At 40.8% G+C, this 19,424-nt stretch overlaps 1 protein-coding gene across 5 annotated transcripts in view; it reads left to right on the forward strand.

Annotated features, from left to right (window-relative positions):
• EML1 (EMAP like 1) overlaps nucleotides 1-19,424 on the forward strand; it is a 139,655-nt gene that overhangs the window by 52,604 nt on the left and 67,627 nt on the right. For 4 of the 5 annotated variants that reach the window (XM_082620207.1, XM_082620203.1, XM_082620204.1 and 1 more), the window contains exon 2: nucleotides 7,369-7,551. The exons of the other annotated variant lie outside the window; for it this stretch is intronic. In XM_082620207.1, the coding sequence (XP_082476333.1) occupies nucleotides 7,369-7,551 (183 nt within the window). The remainder of the gene's footprint in view (nucleotides 1-7,368; nucleotides 7,552-19,424) is intronic. 5 annotated transcript variants of the gene reach the window in all.

A 19,424-nucleotide genomic window follows, 5' to 3' on the forward strand; every position in this document is an offset into this window, starting at 1 on the left:
GGAAGAGACAGAGAAAAAGGTTACCCCCAGGTTCCTAGCTGAAACAGTGTGAATTCTATATTATTAGTGTAAAGCATGGAGTACGCAGTTCTAGGAAGTGGAGGAGTGTGAGAAGAGGATTGTTTGTAAGTTCTTACCTCACAGTTTGATTTCTTTAAAGAAATATGTCTTGATACATTTTTTTTTTTTTTTTTTTTTTTTTTTTGCGGTACGCGGGCCTCTCACTGTTGTGGCCTCTCCCATTGCAGAGCACAGGCTCCGGACGCACAGGCTCAGTGGCCATGGCTCACAGGCCCAGCCGCTCCACGGCATGTGGGATCTTCCCAGACTGGGGCACAAACCTGTGTTCCCTGCATTGGCAGGCAGACTCCCAACCACTGTGCCATGAGGGAAGCCCTGTCTTGATACATTTTTTTAAAGAATTATATAATGTCTCTTCATAAGAGGGTAACAATTTTAGATTTGTGTGAGTGCTTAATAAGTTCTCTGGGTTATCAGATATTTAATACCTGTTATTCTCCCTCAGAAGTGCCATTGACACTTGGCTTGACATTGACTTAAAAAACATTTCTATGTATGAAACAATTATATTACTTAGAAAGTTGGCAGAGCTTGAATTTCAGGGCAAGACAGAATTATATCCAGTAAGTAGAAGTTACAAGATGGTAGATTTCAATTTCAAAGGCCATGATTATCTGAATATTCCTTATGCTTTCATGTTCCCATGTTTTGTTTAAACTGTTTCCTTTGCCTGGAATGCAAAGGATTCTTCTTTTTTTGGTTGTTTTGTTTTCACTTGGCAATTTATTTAGGATATTTTCCATATTGCTATTTGTGGATCTGTCTTACACTTCGTTTAAACTTAATTTCAAACTGCACGAGTAATACACACACACATATATATAATCTTTCTAAAACATTGTAATATTACAGGCAAGTCTAAATTTCTCTTTGACCACCACCTCTAATCCCATACTTGCTGCATTCTCCAGAGATGACAATTTGTGCATATCCTTCTGGAACTTTTTCTATACATTTACGTACATATAAATGAATATTGTAGAATACATATATTATTTTGTCTTTTTGAAACATGATTTTTTTCTCAACAAGATGTCTTAGGAATTTATCCATGTTAGTACATGTGCTTCCATCTTGCTCTTTTATTTATTTATTTATTTATTTTTTAACATCTTTATTGGAGTATAGTTGCTTTACAATGTTGTGTTAGTTTCTGCTGTATAACGAAGTGAATCAGCTATATGTGTACATATGTCCCCATATCCCCTCCCTCTTGCATCTCCCTCCCACCCTCCCTATCCCACCCCTCTAGGTGGTCACAGAGCACCGAGCTGATCTCCCTGTGCTATGCAGCTGCTTCCCACTAGCTAGATTTTACATTTTGTAGTATATATATGTCAGTGTTACTCTCTCACTTCGTCCCAGCTTACCCTTCCCCCTCCCCGTGTCCTCAAATCCATTCTCTATGTCTGCGTCTTTATTCCTGTCCTGTCCCTAGGTTCATCAGAACCAATTTTTGGGTTTTTTTTAGATTCCACATGTATGTGTTAGCATATGGTATTTGTTTTTCTCTTTCTGACTTACTTCACTCTGTATGACAGACTCTAGATCCATCCGCCTCACTACAAATAACTCATTTTCATTTCTTTTAATGGCTGAGTAATATTCCACTGTATATATGTGCCACATCTTCTTTATCCATTCATCTGTTGATGGACACTTAGGTTGCTTCCATGTCCTGGCTATTGTAAATAGAGCTGCAGTGAACATAGTGGTACATGACTCTTTTTGAATTATGGTTTTCTCAGGGTATATGCATGCCCAGTAGTGGGATTGCTGGGTCATATGGTAGTTCTCTTTTTAGTTTTTCAAGGAACCTCCATGCTGTTCTGCATAGTGGCTGTATCAGTTTACGTTCCCACCAACAGTGCACTCTTTTCTCCACACCCTCTCCAGCAGTTATTGTTTGTAGATTTTTTGATGATGGCCATTCTGACTGGTGTGAGGTGATACCTCATTGTAGTTTTGATTTGCATTTCTCTAATGATTAGTGATGTTGAGCATCCTTTCATGTGTTTGTGGGCAATCTGTATATCTTCTTTGGAGAAATGTCTATTTAGGTCTTCTGCCCATTTTTGGATTGGGTTGTTTGTATTTTTGATATTGAGCTGCATGAGCTGCTTGTATATTTTGGAGATTAATCCTTTGTCAGTTGCTGCATTTGCAAATGTTTCCTCCCATTCTGAGGGTTGTCTTTTCGTCTTATTTATGGTTTCCTTTGCTGTGCAAAGCATTTCATTAGGTCCCATTTGTTTAGTTTTGTTTTTATTTCCAGTTCTCTAGGAGGTGGGTCCAAAAGGACAAAGGATTCTGCTTGCTTTTCCACCTTGTAAATGTTTTTATCTTTCGTGGCCAACCCCCTACTTTCTTCTGTTTTACCAAATACCATTAATATTTCTTCTCTGTGTTCATTTATCACTCTGTAAATTTCTCAATTATATAACTTATCACGTTGTTTTAGGAATTTAGGGACATTTGTCTTCTCCACCACAGAGAGAGCTTCTAAAGGACTGTGAATCAGTCATCTTTACATCCCCAGAAACTAATTTGATATATGCTTCATAAAAGATACCCATTTACACGTTTATTCATTCATTTACCAAATATTTATTGAGTTCTTACTCTGTGTTACATATTGGAAACATAGAGCAGTGAACCAGCAAAAAAGATCCCTGCTTTCGGGCTTCCCTGGTGGCGCAGTGGTTGAGAGTCCGCCTGCTGATGCAGGGGACACGGGCTCGTGCCCCGGTCCGGGAAGATCCCACGTGCCGCGGAGTGGCCGGGCCCGTGAGCCATGGCCACTGAGCCTGCGCGTCTGGAGCCTGTGCTCCGCAACGGGAGAGGCCACAACAGTGAGAGGCCCGCGTACTGCAAAAAAAAAAAAAAAAAAAAAAAAAAGATCCCTGCTTTCATGGAGCTTACACTTTATTGATGTTTTAGAGAACCAGCCTTTGAGTTCATTGATTTTCTTCATTACTTGTTCATGTTTTATTTCATTGATTTCTGCTCTTTGCTCTTTCCCTTTCTTTTGCTTGATTTGGGTTTAATTTGCTCTTCTTTTTCTATTTACTTAATGTGATAGCTGAGAATCATTGATTTGAGAATACTCTCCTTTTCTAATAGAGATTTTTAAAGCTATTAATTTTCCTCGAAGACCTGCTTTACCTGCAACCCATACATTTTGATATGTTATATTTTCATTATCATTCAACTTAAAATATTTTCTATTTTCTCCTGTGATGTCTTCTTTTACCTAATGATTATATAGAAGTGTATTGTTTAATTTCCAAAATTTGGGGGTGTTTCCTTGTTCTCTTATTGTTTTTGATTTCTAATTTATTGTCACTGTGGTCAGAGAACATACTCTTTCAATCTTTAGGTTTATTCAGGTCTGTTTCATGGCCCAGAATATGATGTGTCTTGGTAAATATACCATGTACACTGCTATCATTGGCTGTAGTTTCTTATACATATCAATGTAGTCAAAGTGGTTTATAATGTTGTTCAGATCTTCTGTCTTTACTGATTTTTTAAATTAGTTGTTCCATCAGTTGCTGAGAAAGGGATGTTAAAATCTTGAGGAATAACTGTGGAATTGTCTATTTCTCACTTTAATTCTGTCAATTTTTGTTTCATGTATTTTCCTTACTAATTTTTTTAATTCAATTTTTAAATTTTATATTGGAGTATAGTTGATTTACAGTGTTGTGTTAGTTTCAGGTATATAGCAAAGTGATTCAGTTATACATATACATGTATCCATTCTTTTTTTCAGATTCTTTTTAATAGTCAGTTATTATAGAATATTGAGTAGAGTTCCTTGTGCTATACGGTAGGTCCTTGCTGATTATCTGTTTTATTCATTATACATAGTAGTGTGTATATGTTAATCCCAAACTCCTAATTTATCCCCCCACACACATTTCCCCTTTGGTAACCATAAGTTTATTTTCGACATCTGTGAGTCTGTTTTTTTTGCAAATAAGTTCATTTTATCACTTTTTTTAGATTCCACATGTAAGTGATATATGATATTTATCTGACTTACTTCACTTAGTATGATAAACTCTAGGTCCATCTATGTTGCTGCAAATGGAGTTTCATGTATTTTAAAGCTCTGTTATTGGGCATATTTTTGATTGTCTTTCTGATAAGTTAATACTTTTTTCATTATGAAATGTCCTTCTTTATAGCTGGTAATACATTTTATTTGACATCTATTTTATCTGATATTAATATTGCTACTCCAGCCTTCTTATGCTTACTGTTTGCATGCTATATCTTTTTCTCCATTCATTTACTTTCAGTCTATCTGTGTCTTTGCATTTAAAGTGTGTGTCTTGTGTGTGTCTGTGGTCAGCATATAGTTGAGTCTTGCTTTCTTTTTCCCCCCTGAAATTCTCAAAGGAAAAAAAAAAAGGAAAATGAAAAAAGAAAAAAAGTCTTGAGCTCCTTCAAATATTTATCATTTCCAGTGCTCTTCTTTCTTTTCTGAGGGTCTGAGTTTCCATTTTATGTAATTTCCCTTTACTCTGAAGAACTTCCTTTAACTTCTTGTAATGCAGATCTACTGGCAATAAATTCTTTCAGTTTTCATTTATCTGAAAATGCCTTAATCTGCCTTCATTCTTAGAGGATATTTTTGCAGGATATAGAATTCTTGATTGAATTTTTTTCATCCAGTACTTTAAAGATGTTGCTTCACTCTCTTCTAGTCTCCATGGTTTATGACAACCAGCTATTAATCAGATTATTGTTCCCTGTATAGTTATATATGTTGTTTTTCTCTTGCTGCTTTCAAGATGCGTACTTTATCTTTGGATTTCAACAGTATTATTATGATAGACCTTGAGGTGGTCTTTTTTGTGTTTATTTTCCTTGGCTTTTGCTTAGCATTTTGTAATTTTACATTTCTTTCCTTTATTGAACTTGGGATGTTTGGGGCCATTATTTTTCAGATATTTTCTTCTGTCCTGCTCTTTCTCTTTTTATATTCCAATTAAATATATGTTGTACTGTTTGAGATTGTCTTAACAAGTCCCCAGAGCTCTGTTAATTTTTTCCCTCTGTGTTCTTCACCTTGGATACTTCCAATTGATCTGTCTTCAGATTTGCTTGGTTTTTCATCTGTCATGTCTGTTAATTCCATCCAGTGAATTTTTTATTGTCATAAATTATATTTTTCAGTTCTTGAATTTCCATACAGTTCATTTTTCATTTCTATCTTTCTGCCGATACTTCCCACTTCTCTCTGAAATTTTCATTCATTGATAAAAATACTCATTTTACATATAGAGGATAGTCTTGATAGCCATTTTAAATTCCTTATCTGTTCGTTCCAATGTTTTGTTCATTTTGGAGTTGGACTCAATTTATTTTCTCTTCTCTTGAGAATGTGTTCCATTTCTTGATTCTTAGTATGTTACTAATTTTGGATTATATCCTGGACATTATGAATGTTAAGTTATGGAGATTCTGTATTCTATTATTTTTTCTCTGACAAGTATTGTTTGTTTCAGTGGGACTTTAATTGGTTGGGCTTGAACTGCAAGCTCTGCTTCGAGTCTATTCCATGCATGTGTGATTCACAGGTCAGTCAGAGATATAAAGAGGTAGAGTTTGGGGATCCCCTCTCTAGTTTTTTTTTTTCCTTCTGGGATTTCCCCACTCTTTTTAGTGTTCATGGTTTTCAGACTTCACTTTTTTATTTTTTAAGGACAAAAAGGCAACAGGGTTTGCTGAGTGTGTCCTCACCCCCATTGTATACAACACTTAGCCCTGGGCTCAAAGCTGTAAAGAAGGGAGTTTACTTGTATAGTTCCCCATCTGCCTTCTACCAAGTGAGTGCAAACTCCCACCAGAGTCTATATGCTTGTGTCCACGCTCCAGTACTTCTGCTGTTATTTGTATAATTTCCAGGCTTAACAATTACTTTCTGCAGGGGGTGCTGTCCAATAGGGGTTTCTCATACCCGGAAGCAGAAGAGACTCCATGATGCTTACATGTTAGTTGGGAGACATAGACAGGAAGCAAACAAGCAAGATGATTCTAGGTCATAGTGATGCTATGAAAGAAAGAAATAAGGTGGACATGACTGAAAGGAATAGCTTAAAGGAAGGTCATTAGCAAGGTTCTCTGAAAAACTCCCATTTGAGTTGAGACCGAAAGAACAGAACTTGGTCATGAAAGAAATCTGGTTGAGAAATGCTTCTGGCAAAGGCAACAGCAGATACCAAATCCCTAAAGTAGGAGAGAATGGGCAGTGTGGCTGGAGCATGGGAACAGAAGGTAAGAAGGATGTAAAATGAGGTTGGAGAGGTAAGGAAGATCATGAAGGGCCTTGGTAGACCTTGGTAAGGAACTGGGAGTTAGTGCCTCTAGATAAGAAACCATGATCACTCTAGCTGTAAGGGTGTGCTTACCAAACAGATTTGACCACTCCTATTGCTTTGTCAGAATAGCCAATCCTTAAGAGTCTTGACTGGAAGATAGTATGGCCCTGTGATTATCTGCACAACCTGTCAGCATCACTGGAACAAAAGCTAGAAGACCATGCAGTCAATTTCTGCCATGTGTGGGAAGTTGTAGTAGATGTATTCTAATATCCACTCTAGTTCTGAGGTTCTCTGATATCACGGAAAAGAAAATGGCCTGAATCTAGAAAAATATCATGACAATTAAAACCACAGTTTAAAAAAAAAAAAGAAAAGCACAAACCTAGAGAATGAAAAGACGGTAGCAGAATGAAGCAGTGCAGTTCTTCGTAATGTTAAAAGATTTCACACGGGGACTTCCCTAGTGGCGCAGTGGTTAAGAATCCGCCTGCCAATGCAGGGGACACAGGTTCGAGCCCTGATCCAGGAAGATCCCACACGCCACAGAGCAACTAAGCCCGTGCGCCACAACTACTGAGCCTGCGCTCTAGAGCCTGTGAGCCACAACTACTGAGCCCGCGTGCCACAACTACCGAAGCCTACGCACCTAGAGGCCATGTTCCAAAACAAGAGAAGCCACCTCAATGAGAAGCCTGCGCACAGCAATGAAGAGCAGCCCCCGCTCGCTGCAACTAGAGAAAGCCTGTGCAGAGCAATGAAGACCCAACGCAGCCAAGATATAAATAATTTAATTAATTAAAAAAAAGATTTCGCATGAGTTCTGCCTACAAGCAGTGGTCTCCAGCTTTTAAATATTGTTGTGTTACATAATAGCAACATGTTGGTGTGTGTTTCTTAGTCTGGTTTCTCTGGGGAGCAGCTGAGACTCATTTGCCCCTTTCCCTCGGTCTAGATGACAGCGCTTCTGCCGCCAGTAGCATGGAGGTGACAGACCGCATCGCCTCCCTGGAGCAGAAAGTCCAGATGCAGGAAGACGACATCCAGCTGCTCAAGTCGGCTCTGGCCGATGTGGTTCGGCGGCTGAACATCACCGAGGAACAGCAGGCCGTGCTCAACAGGAAAGGACCTACCAAAGGTGGGCATCCGAGACTCACGGGAACCGGGCTCGTGGCACATTCTTTTTTTTTCCTTTCATTCTGAGTATCCTTATTTGTTAATTTGATTGAAGTATAGTTGACTTAGTGTTGTGTTAGTTTCAGGTGTACAGCAAAGTGATTCAGTCGTACATACCTGTATATCTATTTCTTTCAGATTCTTTCCCCTTATAGGTTATTATAGAATATTGAATACAGTTCCCTGTGCTATACAGTAGGTCCTTGTTGGTTATCTATTTTATATACAGTAGTGAGTCTGTGTTAATCCCAACCTCCTAATTTATCCCTCCCCCTCCTTCCCCCTTAGGTAACCATAAGTTTGTTTTCTATGTCTGTGGGTCTATTTCTATTTTGTAAATAAGTTCATTTGTATCATTTTTTTTAGATTCCACATAGCAGTGATATCATATGATATTCATCCTTCTTTGGCTTACTTCACTTAGTATGATAATCTCTAGGTCCATCCATATTGCTGAAAATGGCATTATTTCATTCCTTTTTTATGACTGAGTAGTATTCCATTTATATATATACCACATCTTCTTTATCCACTCCTCTGTCGATGGACACTTAGGTTGCTTGCACGTCTTGGCTATTGTAAATAGTGCTGCAGTGAATATAGGGGTGCACATATCTTTTCGAATTAAGGTTTTCTCTGGATATATGCCCAGGAGTGGAATTGATGGATCATATGGTAGCTCACTGCAGATTCTTGCTCCAGCAAATATGTTGCTGTCTTAATATTGACAGAGAACCCAAGCTTAGAAAAACAGTGAAGCAGTCTTAGGATTGTTGAAATCATCACACAAAGTGTGACAGTATTTTTTGGCTGGACGTTGGTGAATTGTAGCCCAGTGGTGCACAGTTGTAGGTGACCAGTAAATGCTGGTTGAGTCAAGGAAGGAATGTCCACAGTGGACCAGAGAACAGTCATTTATCCAGACTCTCTGGGATAGAGAGAGCTTGCAAAACAAAACCGAAAACCAAAGCAAACACGATTCTTTGGGCCCCTGTGGAGGCTGTTTCACCTAGAAACTTTCGGTGACTCTCATCTCTTTCTCTGTCCTCAGTTTAAGGATTTTTATTTTATTTATTTAGTTCTTTGGCTGCGTTGGGTCTTCATTGCGGTGCATGGGCTTCTCATTGCGGTGGCTTCTCTTGTTGTGGAGCATGGGCTGTAGGCGTGTAGGCTTCAGTAGTTGTGGCACTCGGGCTCAGTAGTTGTGGCTTGCAGGCTCTAGAGCACAGGCTCAGTAGTTGTGGCGCACAGTCTTAGTTGCTCCGCGGCATGTGGGATCTTCCCAGACCAGGGCTCGAACCTGTGTCCCCTGCATTGACAGGCGGATTCTTAACCACTGTGCCACCAGGGAAGCCTGTCCTCAGTTTACACTGTTGTCCAGTTCAGCACAGCAAACACTTACTTGATCACATGCCACATGTGAAGCTCTGAGTTGAGGACTGGGACCCAGAGGCGGGCAGGCCCCTCCCTGATTTGCTCAGAACCCTGAAGCTCATCACCAACTTTCCCTCCACCTTCTAGCGAGTAAGCTCATCTGGGGCAAAGCCTCCTGTTTTTTTAAAATCCCTTTTTCTTTTGTCCAGAAGATCATAGCCTACAACAGAATTCTATACCTATAAATAGTGGATTTCTGGCACATTTAAATCACCATTTCATTTCCCAGTGGTGCCTGGGAACAAAACAAAAAGCAATATTTGTGCTTTAAATAACTTTGTAGTGACCCTCTTCTTACAATTTTGGAAATAAAACACCTCGTAAAAGCTTCTCTCCTCCTAGTTAGTGCCCTGACATCTGCTTTCAACCAATATGCATTGCTCATCTTTTGCCAGAACGGCTTTTCCTCATGGCTAACTCTAGAAAACAGAATTCATCTTGGCTGTAAAATTCCTTTAGTTAAAACATTTTGAGTCTGCGGCATATAAATGTCCCCTTAAAATTAACTTTCTTATTTTGCTTGGATTTAACAAATTATTTCACAGTTACCATCTTTTCCTTGGAGTCAAGAGAGGGTACTGTCTTGATGTTGCATATGTTAGTTTTTTCTCTGGTCTTGGATACATTTTCACACGTTTATGGAAAGAAATCTATTTCCTTGTCCTTCAGGATAATTATCACCAGCTCCATGTGAGATATACACACTGGGTGATGTCTACATTTTGAATAATCTTTTTAAATAATCTTTTTCTCCCAAGTTACAAAGCAATTAGGGTGTTTTAAATAGAAACCAGGTTATTCTAGGTATTCTTGACCCACTCGGCTTTCCAAAAATAAATCTGATGACTACCTATCCTAAAGGGTACATTTGAAGTCGTTGCTTTATATACAACTTCAGGCTTCTAAAACTTCTATTTTTAGAAAAAGGAGGGGGGAAAATAATACAAGGGGACTGCCCAGGAGTTTTATTTTCTTGATTGAGAGTAAAGCTTGAACTTTAGAAACTTGTAACTTTTTTTCATAGTTAGATCTGATGTTTCTTTATAACATTATTTTCAAAAGTGAAAATAAACCAAAGCACGAGAGCCAAAGTCACACCAAGAAACAGAAAAAAGATTGTAAGAAAGCTGGTGAGCGGCATGCCCTGAATTCAGTGGGCTGTGGGTCTCCCTACTTCATATGCAGTTAGAGGGTGGTGGGAGCAGAGGGGAGAAGGGGGAGTGATTCCCTAAGAAGCCCTGGGTCACTGCTTCTCTTTCAGAGAGTGCCATGTTGGCACGGTATGTGCACCTCTATCTGGACAGCTGGCACTCCATAGCTGTGGCTTAGTTAGGGGATATTTAGACAAGACAGCTTTGAGACAAACCTCCTTTGGTTCTTAGAAGGCCACATTATTATTATCATTTGTCATTCTTTGGGATTGCCATCCTAATACAGGCTTGAAGTAGCCTGGACACATGGCATTCTAATTTTTAGATATTAAGTGATTTTTTCCCCCCAAGGTTAATTGTCAGAAGCTTAGGGCTCAGTGTTTTGAGCTTCTGGTGCACACCTTTGTGCTGTTTGCCCAGTGACAGGGACGGCTGTGCCACAGAGAAACAGGCTGCCTTGGAAGGCAGTGAGCATCCGTGGGGGTCAGCTTAAAGGAAGTGCATGGTGAGCACAGCATCCCCTCTGCAGCCATCCTGAACCGTTAGACTGCAGAGTCCACTCACTGGCCTTAGTAATTGCCTGGGGGACCACGGATAATAACTCTTATCCTTTTCACGATGGTACTTCACTTATTTGAAGAAAGGCGTTCTGACATCTAAACTTTGACTTACTTTATCATCATTCTTCATGTGACTTAACTAGTACACCAATGAGAACTGCAGTCTCATGAAGATAATTCACTAACAGATCAAGTTCAAGGCCTCCTGAAACAGAGGAAAGATTGTGGCCAACCCTGTAAAATGCGAGGCCTGTGGACACACAGTTTATAGAGACAGAGTTATGTCTCAGACTCTACCTTTTCTTGGTAACCTTTTTCTGTCCCCGGGATTGGCTTTTTGTGCTAATTTTCCGCCTCTTTTTAACCCAGTGATACTGCCCTGGGTTTTAGGATCGCTATTCTCCTTTTCCTTTGCTTTTGTTATTTAAAAAAAAAGACATATGAAGAACTTGTTGCCTTGTCATGCATCTCGACTGTAGAGAAGCTCAGCCTGCAAAGTTTGCTTTGTTCAGGTGGGATTTACTTTCAGATAGGAAGATTCGTGATGTTCTAACTATACTGAGCTTGGGCTACCATACAGTGGAGAAAAGCAAATCAAATCGTTTCTGGAGGCCTGTACTCTTAAAATTCTTGCTGATATTAAAGTTTTTTCAGTATTGTGGTTGGACTGGGGGCACAGAGTGCAGTGAACAGACACCATTATTTTGCTATTCTGAGTGTAAATACAGAAAATCGTGTGATGAACAAGGGAGTTCCTTGCAGAATTACGTATACTGGAGAAAAATTGTGTAGGAAACAGTTGAGCAAAAGCAAGCAGTAGGGGCATGGCCGGAAAACTGTGGATCCTCGTATGATGGAAAGCCACGTAATTTTTAAAAACGTGTGTGTTCCTGGTAACAACAGGAAAGATGCTTGTGTATTATATGAAAAGGCAGAATCAGGATATAAAATTGGATATGTTGTATTTTTCAACTAAATAGACAAAATCTATGCAAAGAAGAATGGAGAGAAGTATACCAAGAGTTATCTTTCTTTTTTTCTGAGTGGGAGGATGATGATTTTTTTTCTTTTTTATACTTTTACTTCATTTCTAAATTTTCTTTGGTGTGTATTCTTTAATAAGCAGAAGGAATTTGTGTTTTAAAAATGACTCCTTTCTTACCACCGGAGCTGATCTTCACTGCACCAAGGTCAATAGCAGAGCTCAGAGCAAATGTCCGGAGGCTGGAGCGTGCTCACGTGTGTTCTCAAGAAGACAAGGAGGGCCTTCCCTGGTGGCGCAGGGGTTAAGAATCCGCCTACCAATGCAGAGGGCACGGGTTCGATCCCTGGTCAGGGAAGATCCCACATGCCGCGGATCAACTAAGCCTGTGCGCCACAACTACTGAGCCTGCGCTCTAGAGCCCACAAGCCACAACTACTGAAGAGCCCATGCTCCACAACAAGAGAAGCCCCTGCAATGAGAAGCCTGTGCACCGCAACGAAGAGCAGCCCCCGCTCGCCGCAGCTAGAGAAAGCCTGCGCACAGCAATGAAGACCCAATGCAGCCAAAAATAAATAAAATAAATAAATTTTTTTTAAAAAAGAAGAGAAGGAATCATGGTGTGGAGTTAAATTCATAATAGATCCATTGTAGACATGCACGGCTAATTTCCATTTCAGTGCTAGGGGAGTGTTACAGGATTTCAGTGTAAAATGTAGTTTAAAATACAGTCATTGTCCCATGTATGTGGGGATGGTCTGCTTCACTATGCATTAACCAGCAAGAGTTCCTGTTGTTCATTTTAGATTTTGCTTGGGAGCTCAGACTGTCTTTGGCAGCTTGCCTTTTAAAAAACTTGAATGCACCTTTTGCAAACTTTTCTGTTCTTTATATTAATAGCCCCATTAATTAACAGATCGGAGAGTGAATAAATATAAGCAAAAACCTTCAGCTGGAGATGCTGACAAGCAAGACAGTCCCGTTGTTCCAGGACATCAAAATCTGGTGTCAGAATTTAGTCTCTGCAACTGGTGTTGAAAGCTGACTGCAGGTTGTCTTTAAGTAGCCTCTGCTACATTAACACTTAACCCTGATAGTCATAATAATTCTTGTAGCTACCATTTATTAATTGGGTGGGTACAGGCCTTTGCAATAGATATTTTGTATGTATTAGCTCATTTCACCTCTCCACAACCCTTTGAGGTAGGTATTATTGTGCCCATTTTACAGATGAGAAAGCAGCCTCTAGGAGATGGAATAATTTGCCCCAGGTTACACAGCTGGTTAGGGAAAATCTGGGACTAGACCCTAAGGCCTGGCTGAACAGACGTTCTTTCTGCCATCTGTGTTGCTTGGCTGTGCATGTGCCTCTTAGCAGTATTATTTAAATTAGCATTATTCAAATCAAACCAAATATTTAAGAAATGAATAAGTATATACTTGAAATGAGTTTTTTTTCAAGGTTTAATTTGATTTGCAAAGTGTCCCAAATACAACAAATCATATTCAGCATATAATTGTATAAAATATTGTGTCATAGTCCTTTCACAAATTTTATTAGCTAGGTGCAACTAACAAATGAAAAAATTTTAAGTTCTTTGCAGTGAATGAGATTAATGAATATTTAACTTAGTTCTTTATCCTGGTTAACCAAATTAGCAATTTTTCCCTCTCTCGTCTACTGTGCTTTCTCCTTATCTTTCTCCTTACAAATTGGTTAATTACAGAAAATAACTTGTGCTTTCTTTTAGACAGAACATGCTATAGTTTCTTCCATTTTCCTCTTTAATTGCCTTCCCCAGTTTAAATAGGTGTTCGTTAGTGATTTATAGAAAAGGCTTGGTAGATATATTCAGTTTTTCAGAGACTGAGAAAGATTATTTTTAAACTTTGTATTATGAAAATGTTGAAATGCATATAAAAGTAGAAAAAAGTGGGCATGTGTCACTCCCTATGGGTGGTCTTTTGTTTTACAAATAATTGGCCTTGTGTGTATGGCATTTTTTATTTTTGCCAGTATATCTTTTTTTTTAACATCTTTATTGGAGTATAATTGCTTTACAGTGGTGTGTTTCTGCTTTATAACAAAGTGAATCAGTTATACGTATACATATGTTCCCATATCTCTTCCCTCTTGCGTCTCCCTCCCTCCCACTCTCCCTATCCCACCCCTCTAGGTGGTCACAAAGCACCGAGCTGATCTCCCTGTGCTATGCATCTGCTTCCCACTAGCTATCTGTTTTACATTTGGTAGTGTATATATGTCCATGCCACTCTCTCACTTTGTCCCAGCTTACCCTTCCCCCTCCCCATATCCTCAAGTCCATTCTCTAGTAGGTCTGTGTCTTTATTCCCGTCTTACCCCTAGGTTCTTCATGACCTTTTTTTTTTTTTTCTTAGGTTCCATATATATGTGTTACCATACGGTATTTGTTTTTCTCTTTCTGACTTACTTCACTCTGTATGACAGACTCTAGGTCCATCCACCTCACTACAAATATCTCAATTTCATTTCTTTTTATTTGGCAGTATATCTTTAGGATAGGTTCCTGGAAGTGGGATTGCTGGATCCAAGGATAAATGCATTTGTAATATTGCTAGGTATCAGTGATGGGAACCTTCCCCAGCACATAAGTAATTATCTACTTTGTCTGACAATTTAGCAAAAGCAAGTTGCCTTCTCCAGTTCCAAATATAGACATCTTTTCAATTTCGAAGTAGATAATTAGGAATTCTGGGTTCATAATGGGCAGGTGTGTTAAAGTTAAACTTTGAATTTCTACACATACTCACATACATGGTCATGCTTTGCATAATTAAATTTATTGTGAAACCTAATGGAAAGCTTTACTTATCAAATATTGCACACTGAGTTATTAATGTGATGTAAGTTAAAAGGATTTCTTCATCTTTAGATTATGACAGTATCATAATAATAAGCATTAGTAGGTTTGACTACCTGTACTTGAATTTCTATATTTACATCAACTGTAGTTTTAGAAATATATTGCCACAGACAGTACTTCATGGAAGTCTGAGTATTCCAATCCTCCCGTTTAGAAAGATGAAACCTTTTTATTTCAGGCATATTTGTGAACGCTTTAGACCTGAGATTCTGAATACCTTTGTTAGAGATTTTTTTTTTAAGATTTTTTTGATGTGGACCATTTTTAAAGTCTTTATTGAATTTGTTACAATATTGCTTCCGCTTTATGTTTTTTTGGGTTTTTTCGCCACGAGGCAGGTGGAATCTCAGCTCCCTGACCAGGGATCGAATCCGCACTCCCTGCACTGGAAGGTGAAGTCTTAACCACTGGACTGCCGGGGATGTCCCATGTTAGAGATTTTCAGTTCCCAACTCTGGAGTCTTTTTTTTTTTTTTTTTTTGCGGTACGCAGACCTCTCACTGTTGTGGGCTCTCCCGTTGCGGAGCACAGGCTCCGGACGCGCAGGCTCAGCGGCCATGGCTCACGGGCCCAGCCGCTCTGCAGCATGTGGGATCTTCCCGGACCGGGGCACGAACCCGCGTCCCCTGCATCGGCAGGCGGACTCTCAACCACTGCGCCACAAGGGAAGCCCTGGAGTCATTTTTCAGGGATGTTAACTCGAGGTAGTTTATGGGGACCTTATACTAAATAGTACGCACGGTAACAGGAAACTGGGGGCCATGAACACTGTGCATGTGACCGCATCTGTCCCTCTGACGAGGCCTGTCCACTTCAGTGGCTCCTCTCCTTCACTTCTGGTGGGTTGGTGGGTCTAAGGGAACTTACGCGGTGTGAAAAGTCCCACAGAAACTTGGGTGTTTCTCTCCTGAATGCTCTTCTCACATGAATTAGGATCATAGATTTCAGAGCACGAAGAGCCACCCTTAGAGCATTTATAGACTGAAGTCTTTCCTTTATGGGATAGGGAAATGGGGCCCAGAGGGCCTTGCCTGCAGTCGCACTGCCAGTCGAGGACACACTGGAATTCGCGCCCTGGCCCCCGACTCCCAGACCTGAGCTCCTTCTGCACTCTCCTCCCCCCTCTCACTTTGCCTGGGCACGAGGAGGAAAGCAACCGTTTGGGGCATGAGAACTGTCTGGGGTCTTCCTCGACCCCTCCGTGTGTGTGTAGGATGCAGTGGGGGCACTCACTGGACCTGATTCTGCCTCAGGCACCTTTGCTCATAACTGAAATCCTGCATTTAATTCTTCTCACATTGTATTCAAGATACGAGATTGCATCCCAGTGTCCAAAACAGAGCATTTCATCATCTGGGCGTGGCCGTGGGGTAATAGCTACCACCTTTTACGAGCTGCTACATGCAGGGCACTATGCAGCTTGCCACTCCTCATTCCAAAACCTCACAGCAGCCCTGCAAGGTGGGCACTGTTATCCTATTTTACAAAGAAGCTGAGGCTTGGAAAGGTGACTTGCCCAAGGCTACGTAGTAAAGCCGAGTTGAGAATGGGTAGGTCCTAACTCAAGACTCTTTGCCCTTTATTCCTCTGTGCTCCTCCAGCCATCCCGATATCCCTTCCAATGAATGCATTCTAAACACATATCATGTATCACTCATTCTCCTTTTATTTTGAGAAATTCTCCTTTCAGTGCTATGTATCTATGTTTTGCCCCTAAGAACAATTAAAATAATTATTTTAAAAAAATCTTTTATGAACTGGAAGAATGTCTCATATCTTGGTATCATCTCAAAGCCAGGGATCCATTTATCTTAGCACCTGATGAGCAGGAAATTGTGTTTGAACCTTCCCTGGTGCTGTTTCTCTTCTGCAGTTTCTGAGATCGCTTGTCTGAAAAATGACTCATTATGGCTGTTCTTGTGTCCTGCTGTCCTCATGATCCAAGCTAGTACCTGTTGAGATTGGACATTAGGAGATACTGTTTTTTTACAAAACTTTTCTTTATGGTGGCAACATTTTTTCCTTGAGTGGCTAATCATGTTTAGATATGGAAAGTTTATTTGTGTCCTATTTTAGATTCCTCATATAAGTGTAATCATATGGTATTTGTCTTTCTCTGTCTGATTTACTTCACTTAGTATGATCATCTCTAGTTCCATCCATGTTGCTGCAAATGGCATTATTTCATTCTTTTGTATGGCTGAGTAGTATTCCATTATATGTACATATATACACATGGGCTTCTTAAAAGGACACGAGCCATTGGATTCAGGGCCCCCCCAAATCCAGTATGACCTCGTCTTAACCAATTACATCTTCAAAGACACTGTTTCCTAAAAAGGTCACATTCTGAGGTTCTGGGTGGACGTGAATTTCGGGGAGGACACTAACACAGTACATGTATTTTTTTTAAAAAAGACAGAATGGAGACTGAAATGGTAGGTGAAGTAGAAAGAGGAGATAGAGGTGAGGTGAGGATGGCATTTCTTCCTACTTGGGAAGGGTTCTGTCCCGACAGAGAGTGGACCTCAGCACGGGGAGCATATCGTGTGTGTTAGGAAAGATTCAGGATCTCTGTTTTGGAACTGTGGTATTTTCACTGTGGAATATTAGCTCTGAGCACTGGTCTAGGGCCTTGGCTGGAGCAGGTGTTCAGGGGATGAGGAAAGAGAGAGCTTGGAGAGAGTGGAGAAGGGTGTTCTGCTCTGGCTGGAGGGACCTGACTGTGGCTTTTTTTTTTTTTTTTTGCGGTACATCGGCCTCTCACTGTTGTGGCCTCTCCTCCCGCTGTGGACCACAGGCTCCAGAGGCGCAGGCTCAGCGGCCATAGCTCACGGGCCCAGCCGCTCTGCGGCATGTGGGATCTTCCCGGACCGGGGCACGAACCCGTGTCCCCTGCATCGGCAGGCGGACTCCCCACCACTGCGCCACCAGGGAAGCCCCTGACTGTGGCTTTTAAAACTCTCTTTCACAATTAAAAAAAAAAAGGTAGTCTGGCCCTCAGCTTTAGGGACTGAAAAGTTTCCGTATATTAAAATTTTGACATTCTAGGCAGTTTTGTCACTGGTCGTGTTTTTAAGAGCCTGCACTGAGGTAGATTTAATTCTGGGATGAACAAAATAAATTCTGCTAGCATTTTAAAATAAACTTTTAATTTTAGAGTAGTTTTAGATTTACAGAAACGTTGCAGGCAGAACACAGACGGTTCCCGTATCTCCTGCACCCGGTTTCCCCTACCGTTAACATCTTATATTAGCCTGGCGCGTTTGTCACACTAATGGGACGATATTGATACATTATTATCAGTCAAGGGGCGTACTTTATTCAGATTTCCTTAGTTTATCCCTTATGTCCTTTTTTGGTCCCAGGATCCCATTTGGGATTACATTTAGTCATGAGGCCTCCTTAGGCTCCTCTGAACTGCCAGTTTCTCAGATTTTCCTTGCTCTTGATGACCTTGACAGTTCTGAGGAGGAGTACTGCTTAGGTAATCCATTGACTGTCCTTCAATTTGGGTTTGTCTGACTTTTTTCTCATGATCAGACTAGGGGTGGGTTTAGGGAGGAAGACCACAGAGGTAAGGTGCCCTTCTCATCACATCTACCAAGGATGTGTACTGTGAACATGACTTGCCACTGGTGATGTTGACCTTGATCACCTGAGACGTGTTTGTCAGGTTTCTCCTTCTCGCCACACCTCCGCACCGCATGGTTTAGAAGGAAGTCACTACGCACAGCCCACACGGAAGGAGTGGAGAATATGCTCCACCGTCTCAAGGACAAAGTGTCTACATAAATTATTCAGAATTCTTCTGCCTGGGGATTTGTCCTCCTCATGTATTTATTCCATCACGTATTTATATCAATGTGGACCTGTGGATATTTATTTGATAGTTGGGGGTATAATCCAGTACTGCTTTACTTATTCTGTTGCTTACATTGTTGCAGCTTTGGCTCTTCCCATTGGCTCCTGGGTCCCTTAGCCACACCCCCGTCAGTGTGGGTTCTGTGAGCACTTCCTTACTTTCTGGCGCCATAAGATGGTCCAGGCTCATGTTGGATGTGCCCTGTCTCAGCCCTGGATTCAGGTGCTTCCCCAAGGAGCCCTGGTTCCTTTTGCTGTAGAATGGTATTAGAAACCCAGGTTTGGGCCCCGGGTCTCTCAGCAGACAGAGCTGGGACATAGATGTGTTTATACAACGCGTGTACGCAGACTTACCTATAATTACGTCTCTGTGTGTCTCTGTCTCTGTTAAGCTAGACGTGAGTTCACACTGATGTCGCCTCTTCTCCATTCCACCTGGTTCATTCTAGCCTTCCCCCCTTGCTGGTCTGTAACCTCCCTCTCCAACAGTGAGAAGCCTGGCTCCTACCATATGGCCCTGTGGAAAACAACTTTACCAACTAGAATACAGTGCTTATGTGCAGTTCCTTTTGTAGTCTCCCGGTCTCTGCTCATTACCAGAATTACTTTGTCTGCACCTTTCCGCTCCACCCCCTTCCGTGAGGTTATGTTGCATGTTTGCAATGCGGTTAGATTCTTTTGTCACAGTCTGCATTCCGCCATGGGATTCCCCCATCTCCTTACTGACTGTTATTGTATTTGCATGTATTAAGGTTCACTTTTTGTGCTGTAAGGGTCTGTGGGTTTTGACAAATGCATAGCATCACACATCCACCACTACGATATCACACAGAATAGCTTTACCACCCTGAAGAATCTCTGCTTCACCTAGTGACACCACCCCCAGTCTCTGGCAACCACTGATCCACTTTCTGTCTCTATAGTTTAACCTTTTGTAG

The sequence above is a fragment of the Mesoplodon mirus genome (assembly GCF_964341445.2).
Source record: "Mesoplodon mirus genome assembly, chromosome: 4".
Classification (NCBI taxonomy): Eukaryota; Metazoa; Chordata; class Mammalia; order Artiodactyla; family Ziphiidae; genus Mesoplodon; species Mesoplodon mirus.